This window comes from Colossoma macropomum, unplaced genomic scaffold (genome assembly GCF_904425465.1).
Source record: "Colossoma macropomum unplaced genomic scaffold, Colossoma_macropomum, whole genome shotgun sequence".
In the NCBI taxonomy this organism is placed as follows: domain Eukaryota; kingdom Metazoa; phylum Chordata; class Actinopteri; order Characiformes; family Serrasalmidae; genus Colossoma; species Colossoma macropomum.
The window spans coordinates 20,889,625-20,912,149 of NW_023494796.1; the positions used below are offsets into that span (position 1 = coordinate 20,889,625).

Genomic DNA, 22,525 nt, shown 5'->3' on the forward strand with positions numbered 1-22,525 from the left:
CTATCCCCTGCTCCACAACCCAGCCAAAAGAATCCAAAGAAACCTCCATAAATAAACTGCTCCAAGTAGGCCAATGCAATAAACTCCAAAACAAAGCTCCACAGCCTCTGCACAGTCACGGCTTATCAGAAATCAGGGGCTCCAGCGTTTTGCCACAGCTACTGCAGAGCAGAAAGCGTCCGTTTGATATGTAAAGGCTCGGGCTGTAGATCCTCTTGCCAGGTAGACAGTAATAACTCAAAGCTCGCTGCCACTGAGGCTTTGCTGTTCCGTCGCTGAGGCTGATTTGATGAGATGGCGATGCCTCCATTCATTTGACTGAGAGGTCCCAGGGGTTTCAGCATGGCTGTAGTGGGACATGCATGTTAATTTAACCACAAGCAGGGACACACATACCCACACTCATGTAGTGACACTCTGACATGCATATAATCACATTAAAATCGTCACTTTTGGAACAAAATTTTATATCTCCAAAACAGGAAAAAGAAAGAAAAAAAACTTCCTAACTTTTAATTAAAGTCCATGCATTTATTGACTAATTGCAAAATAATGACCGATACGCCTCATAATCACTCAGAAATAAACACTATCCATCAAGGGAAACACTACGATAAAACATCTTACAACAAACCTGCAATGAGAGTGCATGTAGTACATTTGAATTATTTGGCTACTTTTAGGCAGATGTGAAAAGGTGTTACTGAAGAACATTTCATTAAAACATACACTATCCTCATCACCTGGTGGGTGATTTATTTTGTTACTGTGTCTAAACAATTTCGGAATACTCTATGCGGGAGACCACACTCACAGGCCAGCGTCAAACGTATTAACAGGCAGACATATACTGGCTTTAAGGTAAGCTAAACTTTATCTGGGTTGCTGTCCTCGCTAGCACACATTTTAATATGATGTCTAATTACAAGTAACATTACAGAGCAATGTTAAGATTACTCAGTTACCTTTTCTGCTGCTTAGCTTAACTCAGCTGCTGACAGTTAGTTTACTAGCCAGTAATTAAACAAGACTGCGCAATGCTTCCATTTGCAATTGAAAATATTTTGTGGAAAGTTAAATATTAATGCACTTATACACATTTTATACTGTTTCATTGAAGTTTCTTAGTTCAGCCTTCCTTTTTATGAATAACATCCAGTCAAAGTTTTCTTGGTTTGATTCATGTAAACATGGGTTTCAAACTCTATCAGACTATTCAGACTCATTCTATATCACTTTTTCTCTAAATTGACATTAATATTTTGTAAGATCTCAAACATGTATGTATGCACTTAACATGTAAAACCACCTTATTTTCAGACATGCTATTTTGTATGCTTCTAAAGTTTAGCACGGATGTCAGGTAGCCCGAGCTGAAAGTCGGATAGCTATAGCAACAAAAATGATGTAAAAAAATGCTGTCCAGAATGATGAATAGATGCAACATACATCTACACTGTATGTTTTCACTGAACAAATAACAGCAGTTAGTAACGCAACCCATGATTCTAAACTTTTGCTTGATAGTGCATGTACATATCCAGTCCATCCCAGCTTTCTTCCAAGGCAGCAGATGGACCAAACATTTTTTGTGTATGTCAGATGTGTGTCTGAACTCCTCGTGTACACCAATTAACCCCGGCTCTCTGTTTCTTTCTGTCTCAGTGCCTCATCTTGGAGATGCATCAGCTTCATGCAATCCACTTACAAAAACCTAATATCTATTTGGGAAGTACACTGTCTAAAGCAAGGAACTTCTCAAGGAAATTATTATACAAGGAAAGGATTATATATAGCATAAAGAAGAAGAAAGTCAAAGGAAAATAAGTGAAAAACAGGTTTCCAAAATTCATGTTCAAAAAACAGTGAAAAGCTACAGAGAAAAGGGAACTTTTAACATCCATGCAAGACCTGGTAGACACCAAAACTATCATGAGATAAACAGCACATAAAACTGTCATCTTTGAGAAAGAGGAGAAAATCAAGCTCCACTCTTACTTCAAATCTGAAACAATCCACAGATGTTTCTGTCCATCCTTCCACTGTGAGAAAACAACTCAACACTATGAGTCTGAAAGGATGTGTAGCTGTCAAGAAGCCCTGACTGAGAAAAGTCCAGACCTCAAAAATACAAGCAACATCTAAGACTGAACTTTGGAGGTGTGGAGAAATATCACTGTAGATTTCTTTAAAAACACTGAAAGCAAGTCTTTTAACAAGAATGAAAGAATGGACACACTAAAAACTGACATATCTGATATTTAGTCACTGAGGCTTCTGTGAAATTTTCTGTTAAATATGCTTTTTTGCTGATGCTGAAAAATATCTTAATGGCCATTTTCACTGAAAATTAAATGAAGAGTGGTCTCTGCCTTTTGTACAGCACTGTAGGGGACAGAAATTTATAAAATTTATTACAGGCAATAACTGTAACTTCTAAGGGTTAAAAACTGTGGGGACTGAGTCGAGAGAGCTGAGTTGTCAACAACAAAAAAACTGCACATCTACCTCATGGAACACACAAAAACAAAATGAGATTTTGCACTGGGCGCATAAAATCACTCTCGATCCCCCAACATGCTTCGCCTTAATCTCAAATATCCTTAAGGGGAATTAGACGGGATGCTGTCAGAGCAGGAAAGGAAAAGGCGATAACATGTTGCTGAGGTGTGATGAGCTTTTAAGCACCGGACCATATGGGCAGCAGTGAGGCAGACTAGCAGAGACGAATAAGAAGCGATGTGCTGAATTACTGGCTGGATGAAAACGGCGGTCTGCTCGGCCGAGTAAATCAGGACTATCAAACACTTTTCATTTCCTTTAAACCACTTTACTGTACTATAAACCCCCCCTCTGCTGTAAACATCTCACCCTGCGTAATACCGCTGCTAGATAATGAAATAAACGTCTTAAGAGGATTAAAAGCGCTTGCCCAGGTGAATCTGTAAACCGGTCCCTTATTTTATGGGTGAATTCTAATGCGGGCATCGCCAAGATGTTTACAGCTTTTCCGAATGTTGGTCAGGAGAAGCAGGCGACAAGGGGGCGTAGAGATGCAAGGTGAAAAAAAAAGAGTGGAAATGAGAAGCGTGATGAACGACTGCTGAGTTTGGCGACTCGCTTTAAACATGGCGCGGGTCATATTTACAGCCATGGTAGAAAGGGTGAAAGATTTTAAAAGATGGTTTCCAATTATGGGAGATGCTGCAGAGTCTGGGGAGATTAGAGAGGAAACAAGTGTGTGTGTGTGTGTGTGTGTGTGTGTGTGTTTCCCAGTCACTGTTATAAGAAAACTCTATGTCTTTAAAAAGTTAACATTTCAGAAGAAAAAAAAAAGTTATTAATTTTAAATTATGGAAGTTAAAGTATAGAGATTTTGTTCCACGTAATTTTTAGCCATTTCTATTAGTCCATAATGAGATGTTCACACAATGTAACGCACAGATTTATTTCTTTCAATAATTAAATAACAGTATATTCATCATGTGAATGCAGAGCTTGAATCTGCACATGAAAATCACATGATTTCCAACAAGGGAACACAGTTTTCAATATTTAACACCAATGGAAAGTTGCTTTTGCTGGCTTGCAATTTGTTGATTTATCAACAGGTCCCTTGACCAGTGTAGTCTGTCTAAGGTATTGTTTTAAAAGCCATTTTAAAGTTGTATTTGAATGAGAGGATTAAAGTCTCAGATTCTATCATAACAACACACAGCCCACAAGCAGCTGTGCTTTAGCCTAAACTATTACAGCTGGTTCAATGGGTCAAACTGGGGAAAAATAGTGCTGTTTATAATTTCATATTAATATTAATAAATCATTTACTTTGACAGCCCTAATATTAACAATGAAATTATTTATTTTCAAAAAAACACGCACACACACATTATCTAAGCCGCTTGTCACTCTGGGTCATGGGGTTTACAAAGAAGACCCAGGACTGCTGAGCAGCTAGTATCCTGCATCAGACTAGAATAGGACAATATTCCTCTCCCAAACTCCAGTAACTGGTCTGCTCACTTCCCAGACGTTTACAGACTGTTGTTAAAAAAAGAGGGGATGCTACACAATGGTAGACGTGGCCCTGTCCCAACTTTTTTGAGATGCGTTGCTTGTTTTTCATGAAATGGTAAAATGTCTCACTTTCAACATTAGATTTGTGTTCTATGTTCTATTGTAATAAAATATGGGTATGTGAGACTTACAAATCATTGCATATTGTTTTTATTTACATTATTTTACACAGCGTCCCAACTGTTTTTGGATTGGGTTGTATTTGCTTCCCTTTGGATTTACCATGAGATGTAGGTTAAAGAGTTTGTTCTCACTGGATCTGATGGTATGTGTGTACATGTTTGCGATCACAGTCTGTGTATGGAAAAGCAGGCCCAGCACATCCCATGGAGCGACACACATAAGCATTAGAGTGTAATGATGCCTTGGCACATTGAGTGCTGCAATCACAAAATGTACGATTCTGAAAAGAGCACTGTGACCGCAGCTAGCCCTGTAACTGAGACTTCTAATGTGTTAGAATGCTTGCAGGATATGTGCAGCCTTACATATGCAGCAGGGTGAAAGTATAGAGCGTATGTGTCTGATAGAAAGAAATCTGGGTAAATTGACTTACTCTTGCACAGTGCTTGTTCTGGAACCTACTAGCAGAGCTCAGTAAGGACTGTAAAAAGGGTTGAAATCTTAAAATCAAAACCCAGAATCTCTGAGAATCTTGCACAGGGCTGAAAGTACTGCAATTCTGTGTTATTATTCTTATTCTTGCTTTTCAATGGGCCTGGCACTTCAGTGGGTAACTCGACCGATCCTCATCTCCGAAACTCTTCTATTTCCTAAAGTTCACTTCCAAGTGTTTCTGTAGCATTTGAGTCGTCACTCTGATAGAACTGATATACCTGCATTTCATTCAACGTTTCAGTCTACGTCGACTGCACTAGATGCATGTCTTATTTCCATAAACAATACACTACATTAATAATCATAATCTGCTATAAACGTTTTAATCTTGATAGCTTAGTAGTCACAGAGCAACTACTACACTGTACTAATGGTATCTGGTGGCTACCAATATGGTGAGATCTTTACATGACATCTATAGGTGTCTTGTGATTGTGAAATCTGCTCTAATGCTGTTTGATTACTACTCAAAGGGAGAAAAAAGAGCTGCTCTCACGTGAAGTGCACGAAGGAGCTGAACTGAAAGGATTGCATGAGTGGTCACTTGCACTTCAGTTGTGCTATGCTTACACATCACTGACGCATCTGGTTTGAATTTGGGGTCATAGTGAAAGCTAGTTGCTAAAATGCTGGGTGATCATAATTCAGTGCTCAATAACGCCTTAAGTGATACTTGCTGTTCCAGATAATGATTGTTATGCTATGATGTTTACTGGTAAACAAAATACTCCATCCTTTCATTCATTGCGGCGCTTTCTACACGACAATTTATTGAAAGTACTTGGGTTATTTTTAAATACTTTCTGAAAAGGAAAATGTCTCTTTGCAAGGATTCAGCAGATTATACTGTTATTGCAGACTTCGGACGTCAGGATAATCTTACATCAGCAATTGTAATCAGTGCTACACTGTTCACCTGATTTGGTCTATGACAGCAAACAAAAGACAATCTAGACTTTTCACAGTTTTGCTCTGCTCACAAATGCAGTCTTTCAAAGATACTGTTGTCAGCTTGGGCAAACTTTACAGAACATTGACAAAACTCCCATTCAAAACCTTGATTTTAGCAGATAAAAACAACATAGAACTGACCTTTCACATGTATGTGAAATAAAAACCATTTTAAAATAATAATGCACTCTAAGTTCTCTGAAGAAGCAGCAAATGAATGCATTTGTAGGCAGAACATGAACAGGTCAATTATGCAAAGGCATCTATATTTAAGACTTCTACAAACTACTGTCAAACTCCCTCACAGATTAGTGTTTGTCCTGTAAGTTCCACTCACAATTGCCTGCGCTTTGTGTAGCTTTTGAGTGAGATTACATATGGCTCTTATCTTTCCTCCCAAAATGGTCTTCGCCTTCACACCTATCTCCTCATTCCCCTGTCCCTGATGGAACAGAAAGCTTGCAAAAAGCTTGCCTCGGCCGATGGAGGCGTCATATTCATCTGCCAGGGGCCCCAAAATGATAAGCTCGTTTTGGAGCATGGGATGGAAAGGTAGAGAAAAAAACAGCCCCTTCTCCACTTTCTCACTAGCTTGATTCCAGGCTCGGCTATTAGATGAGTGCGTGCCGGCCAGGCCTGACACCAGCTTCCATTACTTCAGAAGAGGGGGTGAGGCAGTTGAAGTGGGGGGAGGAGGAGGGTAGCTTTTATGCACCACTTCCTCTGATTGCAGGAGTCAACAGCACATCCATGCGTCTTGAGTGGAGACACAGCAGTCTTTAGGTGCTACTCATGGTTATGTAGAGCACTCAGAAGTAAAGTGCCCATGATGTGACTTTACAAAAACCTTTATGAAAACAAATAAAATAAATAAATAAATAAAAACAAATAAATGAATAAATATGAGTATGATTTTCCATAGCTTGTTAATATCAACATTAGACCAGTAAAAACTCTGCAAAACCGGTCAATTCACCCGAAGTGCATTTAAATTTAAAGCAATAAAATCCTAGGGCATATAAAGCACAGACTGCCTGGACTGGTGCCACTTACCAGAGGATGGAGCTAATAAAGTTCAACGTCAGGTAGCCTAATCTGCTGCCTGTGCACCAACACATGTAACACTGTTTAGTTTATTTAACTTTGTTGTCTTGTCATTTACCATTAACCCTACATTTACATGTCTCCTTTGATCAAAAAGACAATGGAACAAATAATTTTTTTAAATGTAGGTACATGTTGCCAATAGCTAGGCTAGGCTACAGTGATATCATGAGATTTTAGGTTAAAACATGAGTACATCTCAAAATGCCAAGAATCTTCGAATATATTTGACTTTAAGTTGGTAATGTAATAACAATAAACTTTTGTTCAAAGAATATTTTAAGCTGTTGGCAAATACATAATGACTGACCTCATCGACTGATAATACAACGCAGGTCTTCTGCAACATTAAACTCAATAAATGACCAGAGTTTTTTTCATTTGTCCAGCATACGGAACCAAACACTGTGACAGCATGACAGGCACCAACACTCCTCACCAAATCTATGACTTGATGTGACACATGTACTTTTCCCTGTAAACAGTACCTTTTAGAGAATAATTAAATCAGTAATATTACTTGAGCATATCTGTAATAACTTTCTTAGCTTTAGTTTTTAGTAACATTACAAAATAGTTTTGTTTTTAAAATAACATTACAAAAAAATCTGTTTTTTTTACAGCTTAACTTCCACCCCAAGGAAGCAAGCAGCAATTAGTCTTAGCTAAATAACAACTGTGTTCTTTTATAATTTTCATTTTATAGCTCATTATCAAACATGCAGTAAACATATGAGGTAAGCCTATGGGTTGGATTAGGTAGCCAATAAAACCAGGGAAACCTTGGAACAGGAAAAGTTTTGTATTTATGATCACATGCCAAAAGTTTACCCACAACTAAACCCAAATCATGCCAAAAAGCTGGACTCCGACCTTTTTACTAGGACCATGTGGCATAATGCAATTCTATCATGAGGTTGAGAAGCAAAGGCTCAGGTGCCATTGTCTAGCTCAGTCTAGCCAGGGTCAAAAATGAACGTGAAAAAACGTCATCTTTGCCAGAGAAGTGTAACTTTTTTTTTGTTAGTGTGAAGATAGAGGGATTAGTTACCTGTCTGCGCAGATCCCGAGTCTTCTTGGTCATCTTGTCGATGGCTGAGTTCAGTGGGTCACCCCTTTCTTTCCTTCCCGTCTGCAGAGAGACAGAGAGAAAAAAGAGAGAGAAAGAGAGAGAGAGATACAGTGTTATACATGTAGCATTAGCTTTAGCTAGTATTTCATGTCCTATGCACTCACACAAGATAGAAGAAAAAAGAGCAAATAAATCAAAGAAGACAGCAGGAATGAAAGTAAAGAGTGCTGTTCTGAGCCGTGTATGGGCGGAGGAAGATTCCTGGAAAACTCGGCAAGACAGCCCTTTAAATGCCTCCAAACGTAGGAGGCTCAGGGCAGGAAGACCTGAGGCGGGACAGGAGCCCACTAAAATAATAACAATAGTGGAAAGCAAGCTGCGATAAAAGAAGCTGAGTGTCTAGCGAAAGCAGCAAAATGGACAATAGACTGCCGAGAACAAGTTTGGCTAGAAAAAATCCCCTTTGCCAAAGCTATGGTGCAGAATGAGACAGAGAAAGAGAAAGAAAGACGCACAAAGCCCACACTGATCAAACACTTGCAGGGCTACAAAAAAGCCACACTCCACTTTCGGGCTGCCATCCAGAGAGCTTGATTTAACACACTTGCCTGGCAATTCCGCAGTCAGTTAGTGCTAGTTTTTGTAATAGCAGGAGTTAACTGTTGCCCTCTGCTTAGTTCTTCTTTTTTATACTTTCATTGTGCACATGTTTATTGGGTTAACCCTTAAAGGAGACAGGAAAATCCTTCATTCTTTCTTTTGATTTACTCTTCTTATTATATAACCCAATCTCTAATGTGGTCACCACACCCATTTTAAAAGGAAGTGAACTAAATGAACTAATGAACTAAATCTAAAATGATCTGAATGTTAAGATTCGGTGAGAAAATGAATAGGGATATATAGGGATCTCAGCAAATTAAGGCATATTTGATCAAACTATTATTACTCACATCTAAAACAAGCTGTTACTGAATTGAATTTGGGTCTGAATGTATGTTCAAATTTGTTCAGAAACTGCAGCACTGCATCAAACACCAATAGCATAGTAGAGGCTGAGCATCTGGAGCTGTAGCTCTGGCAGGATTATCACTATGCTTACTTTTCACGCATTTGATGCTTTACGTTAACCAATATAAGGCCTTTTTAGTTGTACCAGCTAGAGCATGTGGCTTAGTAAGCTTAAGTGTAAACGACGATGTATACACCACTAAGGGGCCTATGTAAAGAGGCTAACACTCTGCATTATCTAATCAATAATTTGTTAGACTTTCTTTAGCCAGTACATCTTAGTACATCTGTAACATCAGTGCAGCATTTCACTACCCTAGTTCCCCACCACTGTTCATCAGTTGGTCTCAGGTATCTCCATCCAAGATAAAACGCTGATTATACAAAATGACTGTAGAACACAAAAATCACACCATTCTACAAGACACGAGTACACCCTAAGGTCAAGAAGACACTATAAGACTTTCAAAATCACAGAGTCACTGTAATGCTTGCACTACATAACTTTATAACTGAGTATTATGTTGTCTTTTTAGTGGTGTAACACTGTGCACACTACACAGTCCAGCTTACACATTACACCATCTCTCACCTTGAGATCCCTGACAAACTGCACATGATTTTGAGATCACATTGTCTCACAAAAATGAATTCTGCCATGTGATGGAGCCTAAGCACCTTGCTCCTGTTAGCAATTAGCAATCTTAAAAAGTGCACCTGTATTGTAGGGGCACCTGAAGAACTGGTAAATGAATGTAGGTACAAGGTAAAAGTGTATTTTTTAAGCATTTTCCTCTTTTTTCAGCTTTCGATGGTCTCAGTATTCAAGGTTAAGCCAAATTTGTGGAGTAAGGGGAGCAGTAAGGGGATAAACCTAAAAATTAAATAAATAAATAAATAACAGCACTGAATATACACAAGACACATAATAACAACAGCCCTCCCATTTGACAGAACAAACAGTCCAAAAACCTCAATGGAATTCCTTAAGCCTGGTATATGACGCAGGGACTTTAGAAAGACCCTGACAGAGGGAGCAAGTAAACAGGCGGGCCACTTGAGCCGGGCTCTTGTTAGAGTAGAATTAAAGCAAGCGGGCTGGCTTTGGCATCAGCGGCCTTCTCCCCCAGGTCCCATCTGGCAGACAGCTCACAGCTGGCTCCTGTGTGGGGTGCTAGAACGCACCATCGCCACAGATGACAGCCCAAAGCTCTCGACGTCTGCATCTCCGACTCCCTCTACATCTCTCTATCTCTCTATCTCTCTCTCTGTGTCCGTCTGTTTCTTTCAACAGCCAGGCTGCGGCCTGTGGCAGCGCTAGCTACAAACGCACACACACATGCGCATTCCTCTCATTAAATATGGACAGCTAGACTGAAGCAGCCAAATGCTTCACTGAAAGTGGGATGAAACAAACAAGAAAACTCAAAGGACGGGTACAAGAATATGAAATGCTGGACCAGTATGAAGAAGTTTAAAAGCCTGTTCTTGTGATTTGTGGGTTGTGTTTTTAATTTTAACCCAGTCAAGAGATATTAGTTTCGTTTTGCTATAGTGTTTCAATGCAATTACATTAGTATATAATTAATTATGTAGTTAGTTACATTGTATTTACATTCGATTTACAATCTGTATTTAAATATTTGAGCCTGTGTTTCTGATTTTTTTTGTTATCAAAAGGCACCAAAAACTTGGCAAAAAGGCCAAGAATGATGTTTCTGCAAAACAAGACTGAGAGTACAATACATGTTCATCAAATTCAAATTCAATCCTCTACCACTTACAAACATAAAAATGGTACTGACTGAAAGGTTAGAATGCAAAACTTTTAAAATACCTGAAAACCTTTAATTCATGTTTAAATGAGTTACAAGTGAGTAACAAAAATGTAAATACAAAGAGAATATAGAGAGATATACATAAACACTATCATTTATCTCTCATCTACAAAGCAATGCTGTCATGAAGGACAACAAAAATCTGACTGTTCCTGAAATTCTTGTTGACTAGTGATTTCAACTTTAATAAATCAGCTGATCACAGCTGGACAGTAGCCATAAAAGACAACAAATGAGGTCGTATTCTCTAATGCACTAAAATCAAGTAGAAATATTGAGCTCAAAAAGAAACAGATGTCAGTAAACACCCAGAAAAGCTGGCATAGTAACAAAACAGTCAATGAGAAAAAACAACAATACACTCCACTAAAAGATTCCTGACCAAAGGAATGAACATTCAAATGCAGTCTTTTAATTAGCTTGTACTTTTTCCATTTGGGAGATGGTCCTCAGAAAGAAGGACACTGTTTCAAAGCCTGTGATTTGATTTATGCCATGATGGGCTTTTCTTTAGATGCCATTTCAGATGGCACCATTTTATTTATCAGATGATTCTGTTGGACTAGCATAAAGAACAGTTCAGAGACAGGCATTTATTTCTATCAGTACAGATTGAAGAGAAAAGGTGAAAGAGGAGAGAGAGTGACAGAGAGAGAGAGAGAGAGAGAGAAAGAGAGAAGGAGAGAGAGAGAGAGAGAGAGAGAGAGAGAGCTTGTGAACCACTCTGGCAGTTTCCTTGCAAACAAATATATAAATAAATAGATCCCTTTTAGCATCATCACTGCGAGATGCTAGGCTGTACCCTACATGATCACTGCCACACACACAAAACGACTGACCACAGCTCACAACAGCTCAGTGAAACGTATTTATATGAAGCAACAGATTGCATTAGACGCTAAAATTTGCTCTAAAACCCTGCAGCAAAATCAATGAATGAATTACCATGTTGCTAAGCAACTGCCCTTAGCTGTGCTTAGCTTTAAATGTTAGTTATACTCTGCTGTTATTAATATCGTTGCGTACCCAGTCTTCTGTATTTATCAGGCTAATAAAAGTACAAAAACACATTGATCGCATATGTAAGCAAGGACAGCATATGAGTTTAAAAAAATAAATAAATAAATAAATAAATAATCATGGCTAAGTTTTCAAATTCTCGCTATCATACTATCAACTTAACAGTCCGCTACTGTTCACATTTACCATTCAACGACTGCCCATTAGGTTTCTGGTATAAAAGACCTACATTATTATTAGTATGCTGTATCTGTAATGGGTTACCACACTCACACCATGCTGTGCTCTTGTACAGTTTGCATCTAATTTGCAGATAATCTATTCTACTTTCTTGCACCATTCATATTCCTAAATGTTTTATTACCTGTCTTATGCTGTTTCAACTTGACTATTCAGTGTATTTACTGCTGGGCTTTGAGTCTTTCTTGTACTATTGTGAATTCACTGTACTGTATATATATATATATATATATATATATATATATGTATGTGTGTGTGTGTTTGTGTGTGTGTTTGAGAGAGAGAGAGTGTGTGAATGATGAATAATCAAGAAATTATCCAAAATTACTTGGATAACACCTTGTTATATTAACATACATTAACATACATGAACGTTTTCTTCTCTTATAAAGTTACCATTTTGGAGACACAAGGTTTTTTTTAATTACAACAATGATATGGTGTTTTGTTTTCACTTTTTGACAATCTGGGTTCTTTGGCCCTTTTTTGCTGTTATAAAACAACAGAAGCAGTATCTCCCCCTACACTTCTTGCATTGTATTGCAATCTCCCTGAATAACTGCATGTGTTATATCACTATTATAGACCATTATAGAGAGCTCTTTTGGGTAAAGAATACATGTCAACAATACAAATCCTTATTGACATATTTTCATTGAACAAATATCAGGGACATCATTCAATTAATCATTGCTGACCTACTAGGTGGTCCACTAACCACAGGACCGGTCTTGTATTGTTGTTTCGGGCCCCTGAAGGAGCACTGTTTCGTTCCACTGTATGCTTGTATATGAACAGGGTGACAGTAAACCTCTTCTTGACTCTTGACTCTTTTCACTCTCTAGTCAAAGTCTGCAGTAGTAGGTTTTAAATTGAGGCCTTGACTCCAAGTGCCTGCTGAGAGAATAACAGAAGCACTCCTTTCCCCCCACACTGCGGTGTACTATACTAAATCGATGAGTGTTATTGTTAAGATGCTGAGCGCTGTCGCCCCTTCTAATCGTGCAAGCGTGACGGAGTTTCCCTGCATCTTTTCGTGTCACGCCACAGTAGCGAACATGCTTCATCTCTTTGTTTTTCCGTTCCTCTACGCAAGGCCTTGAGGTTAATGCTTTCTGTCACTTGCAATGTGTTATTGTTATTGTTTCTCATTAGAAAAGAAATGGCCTTCTAACAAATGACTGAGGGCACGGGGAATGTGTGTGAATACCACTTTAAAAAGAGCACTGCTCATTGACAATTTAAATAATATCAGAAACCCACGCTGCCAGGGCCTGGTGGGATTCTAAAGAGATAGAGGTGCCTGTTGTGGACAATTTCGTAAACATACACACATAAATATACTGTATACACTATGAAAACACATTCAAACACAGACAAAATATCATGCGCATGCAATAAAACATACGACTCGCTGTGAGCCATATGAAGGTGAGGCACGAACAAGACACAGTCAATCACACAGACACATGCGAACACACACACACACACACACACACACACACATAGAGGTGGGCAATCCGCCAATATGTTGTCATTATCATGACAAATTACATCATAATATGTTTAGGCCAATTACAGAAAGCCTGTAAACAACAATAACTGGTGAATAGTAACTGCATAAACTGCATAGTAACAAATAGTTGACTGGATGTCAGATTATTATGACATCATCTAATTTTATTATAAAGCAATAAACCACAATGTGAAGCAGAATAGCTAAAACTCCTACAGTCAAAATCACTGTAAAACACACCTTCAAGTGGTTTATTGTTTTTTCTAAAACCACTGCAACTTATAACGCAATCATTATGCAACTTTCCACTACCATCTCCATATGATACAATTTACTGTGTTAGCATCAACTGTGCCATGCATCTTAGGCATGTGAGACATTCAAGTAACATATTCTCTACTCTTTATTTTGCAGTATTTCAGTAAATGCTTCAATTCAAAGCCTAACACTGAACAGTAGTGCAGGAGCGGTTAAACCTGTTAGCTAGTTTTTAGCCTGTTTAGTCTGCTATCTTTTAGCCTAGTTGTTAAGAAAATAAGCTATCTGCCTTTTAATTTAAACAAACTGCATTTTGACTTCAACTGTAAATGCATTTGAAGTTCCAGGCAAGCAGAATAGCAGTCCATTCACAGCATAATCACTTTTAATGATTTTAGTGATTTTAGTGTGCATATCGGTGTGTCTATCGAATATTTTACCACAGCTTTAGCATGGCTCTGCCGATCAGATTTTAGGACCAGGACTATCCATTTAATAAATGTAATTTTACTTTCTACAGTGTCGATCACAATCTTCGTTTGGGATACTTACAAATGATTGGCTTTAACAATAACGCAATGCAATCGGCCCAAAATTACCTCTCAGACAGTAAACAGTGTGTGGCACAGGCTGACCATAAATCAGATTTAATTCCTGTAACCAAAGGAGTCCCACAGGCTCAATACTAGGTCCAGTTTTATTTAATATAAATATTTATCAATGAGCTCGCTGCCTCTGCCTCACACTGCGAAGGGCATTTCAGTGCAAATGACACTATTTTATGCTGTGCAGCTGAATGTGCTAATGCAACAACAGAAAAACTCCAGGGCTCATTTAATGCATTAGACTGCTCTGTACAAGCACAAACTAGTTTTAAATACAAGAAAATTAAGTTGATGCTGTTTTCCTGATCTTTAAATATTGATTTTAATACAACAGATAGACATTGATTTTAATTTTAATAAACATGCATCCGCTCGTACCCTCAAACCACTGCACTCAATCTATCACTCTGCTTTGAGAGTCATTACTGGCGACCCATACAGCGCTTACCACTGCAGACTGTATGAAAAAGTTAGCTGGCTCTCACTAGCAGCACAATGGAAAAGTGGCGTTTAGCTATAAATCACTCTCTGGCCATATGCCAGCTTATATCTATGATCTCTGTAAATAACAGTACTTATCAGACTCACTCTAGAGTTGGGTCACTTGGCAAGTACCTAGAGTTTTTACTGAACTGGGGACATCTGCTTTTAGCTACAGTGCACCAGTGAGCAAGAATTCACTTCAGGAGACTCCAAAACTGGATGGTGTGACTCAATCGTTTTAATCCTTTAATCTTTAGATACCTTCAGACAGCCTGTAACTATTTAAGGTCCTTTCTCTTTTTTTTTTGATTTTATTATTTTCTTTTCTATAATCTTTTCATTCATTTCAGATTTATTTTATTTTATTTGACCGATAAAATCTTAATTTGATCTTAACTCTATTATCTATTTATTTTTTATTTCTTTTTATGAACCTTTTATGTGACTGTTCAAATTTAAGTTTGCCTTATCTTTCTCTGTTGAAATTTTTCAACAGTATTTTTCCCCCTTATCTTGTTTTATTCTGTTCATTTTAGTCTAACCTGATTCTTTTTTTATTAAGTTGGCTTGAAAAAGCCAACTTCCTGTTCTTCATAATCTTCTTCTTATTATAATTTTATACTCAAAAAACTAAATGTTACTCCTCCCACAGTTTTGGAGCTAGAGCCACGAAGCTTTGCAGGATCATAGTACTTATACCCGATTAGGTTGCTTGTGCTTTTCTAAGCGATCCGACGTACAGTTTTCGTAAAATTATCGTTCAAAGACGATATTTCTCCCCATAGGAATGGGCGGAATGTTAGCGACATTCAAATTAACTGCCATGAGTGATGTCACAATGGACATCTCACACACACACACTCACACAGAGTACACACAGACGCACATGCACAGCAGTATCAGCACAAATAATGAATTTTTAAGGTGGAACTTCAATTAACATAGCACTAAATTTAAGGTGGCACAGAATTTAAGGTGGAACTCTCTTTAAGGTAAGACTAAAATTAAGGTGGCACAGAATTTAAGGTGGAACTTCAATTAACATAGTAATAAAATTAAAGTGGCACAGAATTTAAGGTGAAACTTCTTTCAAGGTGGCACTGAATTTAAGGTGAAACTCTCTTTAAGGTAGCATTAAAATTAAGGTGGCACAGAATTTAAGGTGGAACTTCAATTAACATAGCACTTAAATTAAGGTGGCACACAATTTAAGGTGGAACAGCAATTAAAACAGCACTAACTTTAAGGTGGCACACAATTTAAGGTGGAATTCTCTTTAAGGTAGCACTAAAATTAAGGTGGCACAGAATTTAAGGTGGAACAGAATTTAAGTTGGCACAGAATTTAAGGTGGAACAGAATTTAAGGTAGCACTCCATTTAAGGTAGCACAAATATTAATTTGGCACAGAATTTAAGGTGGAACTGCAATTGACATAGCACTAAATTTAAGGAATTTAATGTGGAACTCCATCTTACTGTAGCACTTAAATTAAGGTAGCACAGAATTTAACGTGGAACTTCAAGTAACATAGCATTAGATTTAAGGTGGCACAGAATTTAAGGTGGAATTCTCTTTAAGGTAGCACTAAAATTAAGGTGGCCCACAATTTAAGGTGGAACTTTATTTAAGTAGGCACTGAATTTAAGGTGGAACTGCAATTAACATAGCATTAAATTTAAGGTGGCACAGAGTTTAAGGTGGAACTTCAAGTAACATAGCACTAAATTTAAGGTGGCACAGAATTTAAGGTGGAACTGAAATTAACATAGCACTGAATTTAAGGTGGAACTTCAAATAACATAGCACTACACTTAAGTTGGCACAATAAAATTAAGGTGGCACAGAATTTAAGATGGAACTGCAATTAACATAGCACTAAATTTAAGGTGGCACAGAATTTAAGGTGCAACTCTCTTTAACGTAATTAACTGGCTTTTTCAAGCCAACTTAAAGTTCATTCACAAACTTTCCCTTCCTAGTTTTAATTTCTTTTTTGGTCCCTTTATGCTGTAAAAGCACGGCTGCATTGAAAATGAGGGTCACCCTCAATGCATTTCCGAGTGAAAATAAACATAGATTAACATAGATTGATTTTTTGTTTGTTTTTCATCCTGTGCTTTTCAAAAAAGTTTATCTTTACAAATACTCAATAGGAAAACTTTTTTCATAACATTTTTTAATGTGGCACTACTGTGTTGCTGGTGCATTTTGCTAATTTCAACTTGTTAGCAAAAACCAGAAACACAAATAATTCTGGCACATATTGTGTATTGTATTGTGATTATATATTTCCTTTATGGCCTACCAATACAAACACTCTACCATAAATCATGAGTGTTGCAGCAGGAGCCTCTTGTACTGACAGTGTAAACACATTGAGCATTGCACAGTGGGTGTGTGCATGAGTTCTGTTTCAACAGTGTACCCCCTCTGACACAGGAAATAACATCCCACAACACAAGCCCCCCCTTAACCCTCCACAACACCACATCACACCGCCACTTCAATAATGGCCCAAAACAACAAAAGCTAGTTAAAAAAAAACAAGAAAAAACAAAGCAGATGTATAGTACTACTTGTTATCTTCGCAAGTGAAGGCATCATAAATGTAAGCAAACTCTGCAATGTGTCTTCTCATCAGATCGCAAGAAGAACATTATTAGATTATTTAAAATATTTCTGTATATTGTATATTTATATAAAATAATGCAATATACTTTTAGGAGGGGCTCTGAATAATAATCACAACAGATACAGAGCTAAGACCTTTCTATAAAATCTCTCACACCAGTGAATTGTTGTCATTAAGCTAAAACAGAGCAGCTCATAAATGAAGACGCACTACACACACAGTGAGCAGTAATACAGTCTCTGTCTGTGTCTGGCAGCACTCAGCTATCCCACTACCTGTTACTTTTATCAACATTACACAATTCATGTTCATCTGCACTACAAATGGCCAAATTTGGAGCACTGGTTTGTCAGCAAAAGTCTGTCAGTTGAAACTAGCTATTTCGTTACCTGTAATGAGAATGCATCTCTGCATGTTATTGCCTTTATACAGCGTATAAAGCTGACACATCACGCATTGTGAAACAGCTGTTAAGACCTTTTAAATATTCTCAATAAAACTCAAATCAAAGCCAAACACAGATAGCTGCTGTTTTATCTCATTGTAGTCAGTGATGTTGTGTTCTTCTGTGAGTTTAGCTGTCGTTTGTAACAGTGGGGAGAACTAAGGCGTCATGAAGTCCAAACTTCATTTTCGGAGAATCATGGCTCTAAAGGTCTGAGAATGGTGTATCAGTCCAGTCCATCCATCCATCCATCATCTAAACCGCTTATCCTTCTGGGTCACGGTGGGGTGCTGGAGCCTATCCCAGCGGTCATTGTCCAGTCAACTGTTTGGATAATTATCTTGGCTGTTTACTCTGAGGGGTTTGAGTGAAAGGAGGGGTTCAAGTCTTGCATGTCATGAACAACTGATCAACTGAACTGGCTATGGATGGACCTGGGTTGTGACCCACAGTCATTTGCACTATTTATTTATTTATTTATTTAACATATATGCATGTATTTCAGTGTATTTTATATGTATTTCAATATATTTCATTTACAAGTAATGGAAAAAGCTTCACTGTGAAGGGCAAACAATTTATGTTTAGAATATGTAGCGCAAAACACAAAATATTATTCCTTTTAATAACATTGTTTGTTTTTCCTTTAATATGATTTTCCATTAGACATGATGATATGCTAACTGTGACTGCAGGTGTACTTTTTTACCCAGTTTTATGTTTAAGTTGCTATATGTAGATTTTAGCCTTCCAACATTGGACTTGAGAAATTAAATTTTTATATTTGAAGTTTCTTATGTCCACACTATTTCACTGAAAATAACTAGCCACACACCTAACAAGCGCACAGCCTTTAATGTCTGGTAATGAAAAGTGAAAAGCCAGACTGATTCATTATCATGACCCTATTACATTACAATGTAAAGTGGGTGTTCATTTTTTTTTCAAAAGTTATGTCACAATTCTACAGCATTTGAGAGCACTTAACAGTAATATATAATATATAATGTAATAATATGTATATTACATCATTATATATTATGTATGGTACACACACACACACACACACTATATACGCAGTATATTTACTGTGTAAATTTGTATACAAAATCTCTGTTTGCCCCATGTACTTTTCAGCAGGTCCTGTGAAAAAAAGAGAAAAAAAACAAAGACATGGAACGCGATGGAGAGAGGCAGACTGCCCATGTCCAGCAAAGTCCACTTCTACCGCTTTCGGCGGCGAATGCTAATGTGCCATTTACCTAAAGCTGTGGGGCCTGGATTACCTCAGATGACAACACGAAGAGAGTGCTGCGGGAAAATACCTATTGAGAAGCGTGGTACAAATACAACTGAGCGGTTCATTTTACGGGCCTATAAAAAAGATCTCTAATTGAGTAATCAATGTTAAGAGGACTTTAAAATATCTTGTTTTCTTCTAACGCACTCTGTTTGGTTTTTCGTTCCAAACAAATTAAGTGCAATTAGACAGCATCTAGTGGGCTAGACTGTCTAGTATGTTAAACAAAGTCCAACATACTAGACTAGTGAAAACCACTAAATACCCAGTACAAAGACTTTAGTCACAGTTTGGTGATTATTCTGCACAACCACATCTGCTAAACCTGCTAACTTACTGCTGAGTTGAATCAGGTGTTTGAGCAGTAAAATCACCAAACAGTGCTTGCACCTGTACACCTACTTGTTCATGCAAGTATCTGATCAGTCAATTGCGTGGCAGCAGTGCAGTGTATAAAATCATGTAGATACAGGCCAGCAGCTTCAAGTAATGTTCACATAAACTATAAGAATGGGGGGAAATGTGATCTCAATGATTTTGACCATGGCATGATTGTTGGTGCCAAATGGCTGGTTTGAGTTTCTATAACTGCTGTTTTTTAGGAATTTTCATGCACAAAAGTTTCTGGCGTTTACTCTCAATGGTGCAATAGAGAAAAAAACATCCACTGAGCAGCAGTTCTGTCAAAGGAAACACTTGCTGATGAGTAAGGTCGACGGAGAATACCCAGACTGGTACAAGCCTACAAAAAAGCAACAGTCACTCAGATAACCACTCCGTACAATTGTGGTGAGCAGAAACTCAGGATGCTTTCCAGAAGGCTTTCCACAAGGTTTAGGAGTGTGTTTATGGGAATTTTTGACCATTCATCCAAAAGTGCATTTGTGAGGTCAGACACTGATGTTGGAGGAGAAGGCCTGGCTCGGAGTCTCTGCTCTAATTCATCCCAAAGGTGTTCTATCGGGCTGAGGTCAGGACTCTGTGCAGGCCAGTCAAGTTCTTCCACACCAAACTCACTTATCCATGTCTTTATGGACCTTGCTTTGTGCACTGGTGCGCAGTCATTTTGGAACAGGAAGGGGCCATCCCCAAACTGTTCCCACAAAGTTGGGAGCATGAAATTGTCCAAAATCTCTTGGTCTGCTGAAGCATTAAGAGTTCCTTTGACTGGAACTAAGGGGCCGAGCCCAACTCCTGAAAAACAACACCACACCATAATCCCCCCTCCAACAAACTTTACACTGTAGTCAGAAAAGTACCGTTCTCCTGGCAACCGCCAAACCCAGACTCGTCCATTGGATTGCCAGACGGAGAGGCGTGATTCATCACTCCAGAGAACACATCTCCACTACTCTAGAGTCCAGTGGCGGCGCTTTACACCACTGCATTCAACACTTTGCATTGCGCTTGGTGATGTAAGTCTTGGATGCAGCTGCTCGACCATGGAAACCCATTCCATGAAGCTCTCTACGCTGTTCTTGAGTTAATCTGAAGGCCACATGAAGTTTGCAGGTCTGTAGCGATTGACTCTGCAGAAAGTTGGTGACCTCTGCACACTATGCGCCTCATCATCCGCTGACCCTGCTCAGTCATTTTACGTGACCTACTACTTTGTGGCTGAGTTGCTGTCGTTCCCCATCGCTGCCACTTATTATAATACCACTGACAGTTTACTGTGGAATATTTAGTAGTGAGGAAATTTCATGACTGAACATTCTACAGGTGGCATTCTATCATGGCACCACACTGGACTTCACTGAGCTCCTGAGAGCGACCCATTCTTTCACAAATGTTTACAGAAGCAGTCTGCATGCCTAGGTGCTTGGTTTTATACACCTGTGGCCATGGAAGTGATTGGAACATCTGAATTCAATGATTTGGATGGGTGAGTGAATACTTTTGGCAATATAGTGTATATAAGCTGAATAAATAAGTCACATGCTGGTGGAAACTAGCCAAAGTGCCTGATGAGCATCGTTATTGTGATTAGCTAGCAAGCAATATTGCACTAATCTATAACCTGAAATGTTGTTTGTCTTGAGTCTAATCAGGATTGAGCTTTTTTTATGTCAGACACAGATAACCTTATGACCAGTAATGAACCCTATCTGGGGTATGAGCACCCTGAGTTAAGAATTAATACAGTTTCGTGTTCATAGTCCTAGAAGACTCCAGCACTGCACAATTTAATGCATGTTTTCAAAACTGGTGCGCTAGAGCAAGGATAACACTAATAGAAGTGCTGTCAGCAGGCTCTATAAATACTGGAGAAACTGAACTAACCAAATAGGGTCACTCCATCAGAGTTGGCCAATGTATTGTTGTTGAACTGCATTATTACCAGATGACTACACTACTGCCTTTACTCCTGGTGTCCATGCTGTCTTTTTTCTAATAAAATGTGATAAGCAGGAGAGCTACTCCATTCATATAAATGTGTGATGAGAAGGCAAATTAAACAAGTTGTCACTCTGAGGCTGAACACTGTAGACATGTTTATTCACCTTTAACCCTGCTGGCGATTTGTAGCGCTCTGAACTATCACACGGCTCAGTGAACACGGCTTTAGTGACAAGGAAACACACGTGCATGAACCCGAGAACAAATACTTACAGATCGAAGTCAAAGTTGACAGGCTAAAAGCACGTACCTATGGCTGCAGCCCATGTGTTCAACAGAAGCACATTTGGGTTCTGCTCTTAATGGAATTTGCATGTTGTGTGAGGATCACAAAGTAAAGAAAAAAAAGTTACCAAAGAAAGTTTGTTTGCTGAAAAGGAGAGAGAGAAAGTGAAGTAGGTAGTGAAGGGAAATGTTGGAGTTCTTGGAGTTCGGAGAGGCCAAGGTACTCAAACAGCCCAGGTGCACTGTGGGTAACAACAGCATTTAGCATTATGCATGAAGTACCATTTGCACTACGTACTTCACTATCTAGTGACTAAATTTTGTAGCACAATAGTGTCTCAAACTGAACAGTAATGGCAAACTACCACACAGTTCCTCGCATCATTGAATCATGCCTAGGTTAGCACTAAAGTTAGTAAGCTAAAATTAGTTATAATATGTAAAGTTTATCCTTAATTCTAGACTGTAAATCATTAAAAAACTGCTGCAACTAAAAATTTATATTTGACAAATAATTTTGCTTTGGCAAACATACAGAGACTGTAGCAGGTTGCCAAATGTAAGCTATATAAAAACTTGAATTAAGAACAGAATTAGAATTAAGAAATAAATTAAATGAACAAACAAATCCACTAAGAATGCAGTTGACCCACTCTCCTTTGCCAGCTGATAACTTCACTCCCATTCATGCAGGAATGCCACTGCTAATTTTGAACATTTCAAACTGC

General features: G+C 38.3%; 1 protein-coding gene across 4 annotated transcripts in view; it reads right to left on the reverse strand.

Annotated features, from left to right (window-relative positions):
* ctnna2 (catenin (cadherin-associated protein), alpha 2) overlaps positions 1–22,525 on the reverse strand; it is a 550,144-nt gene that overhangs the window by 111,720 nt on the left and 415,899 nt on the right. For 3 of the 4 annotated variants that reach the window (XM_036583115.1, XM_036583114.1, XM_036583112.1), the window contains exon 8: positions 7,802–7,882. In XM_036583115.1, coding sequence (XP_036439008.1) covers positions 7,802–7,882 — 81 coding nt within the window. Of the gene's footprint in view, positions 1–7,801; positions 7,883–7,986; positions 8,052–22,525 lie in introns of those variants that run through there. The other variant, XM_036583116.1, reaches the window with a different exon arrangement.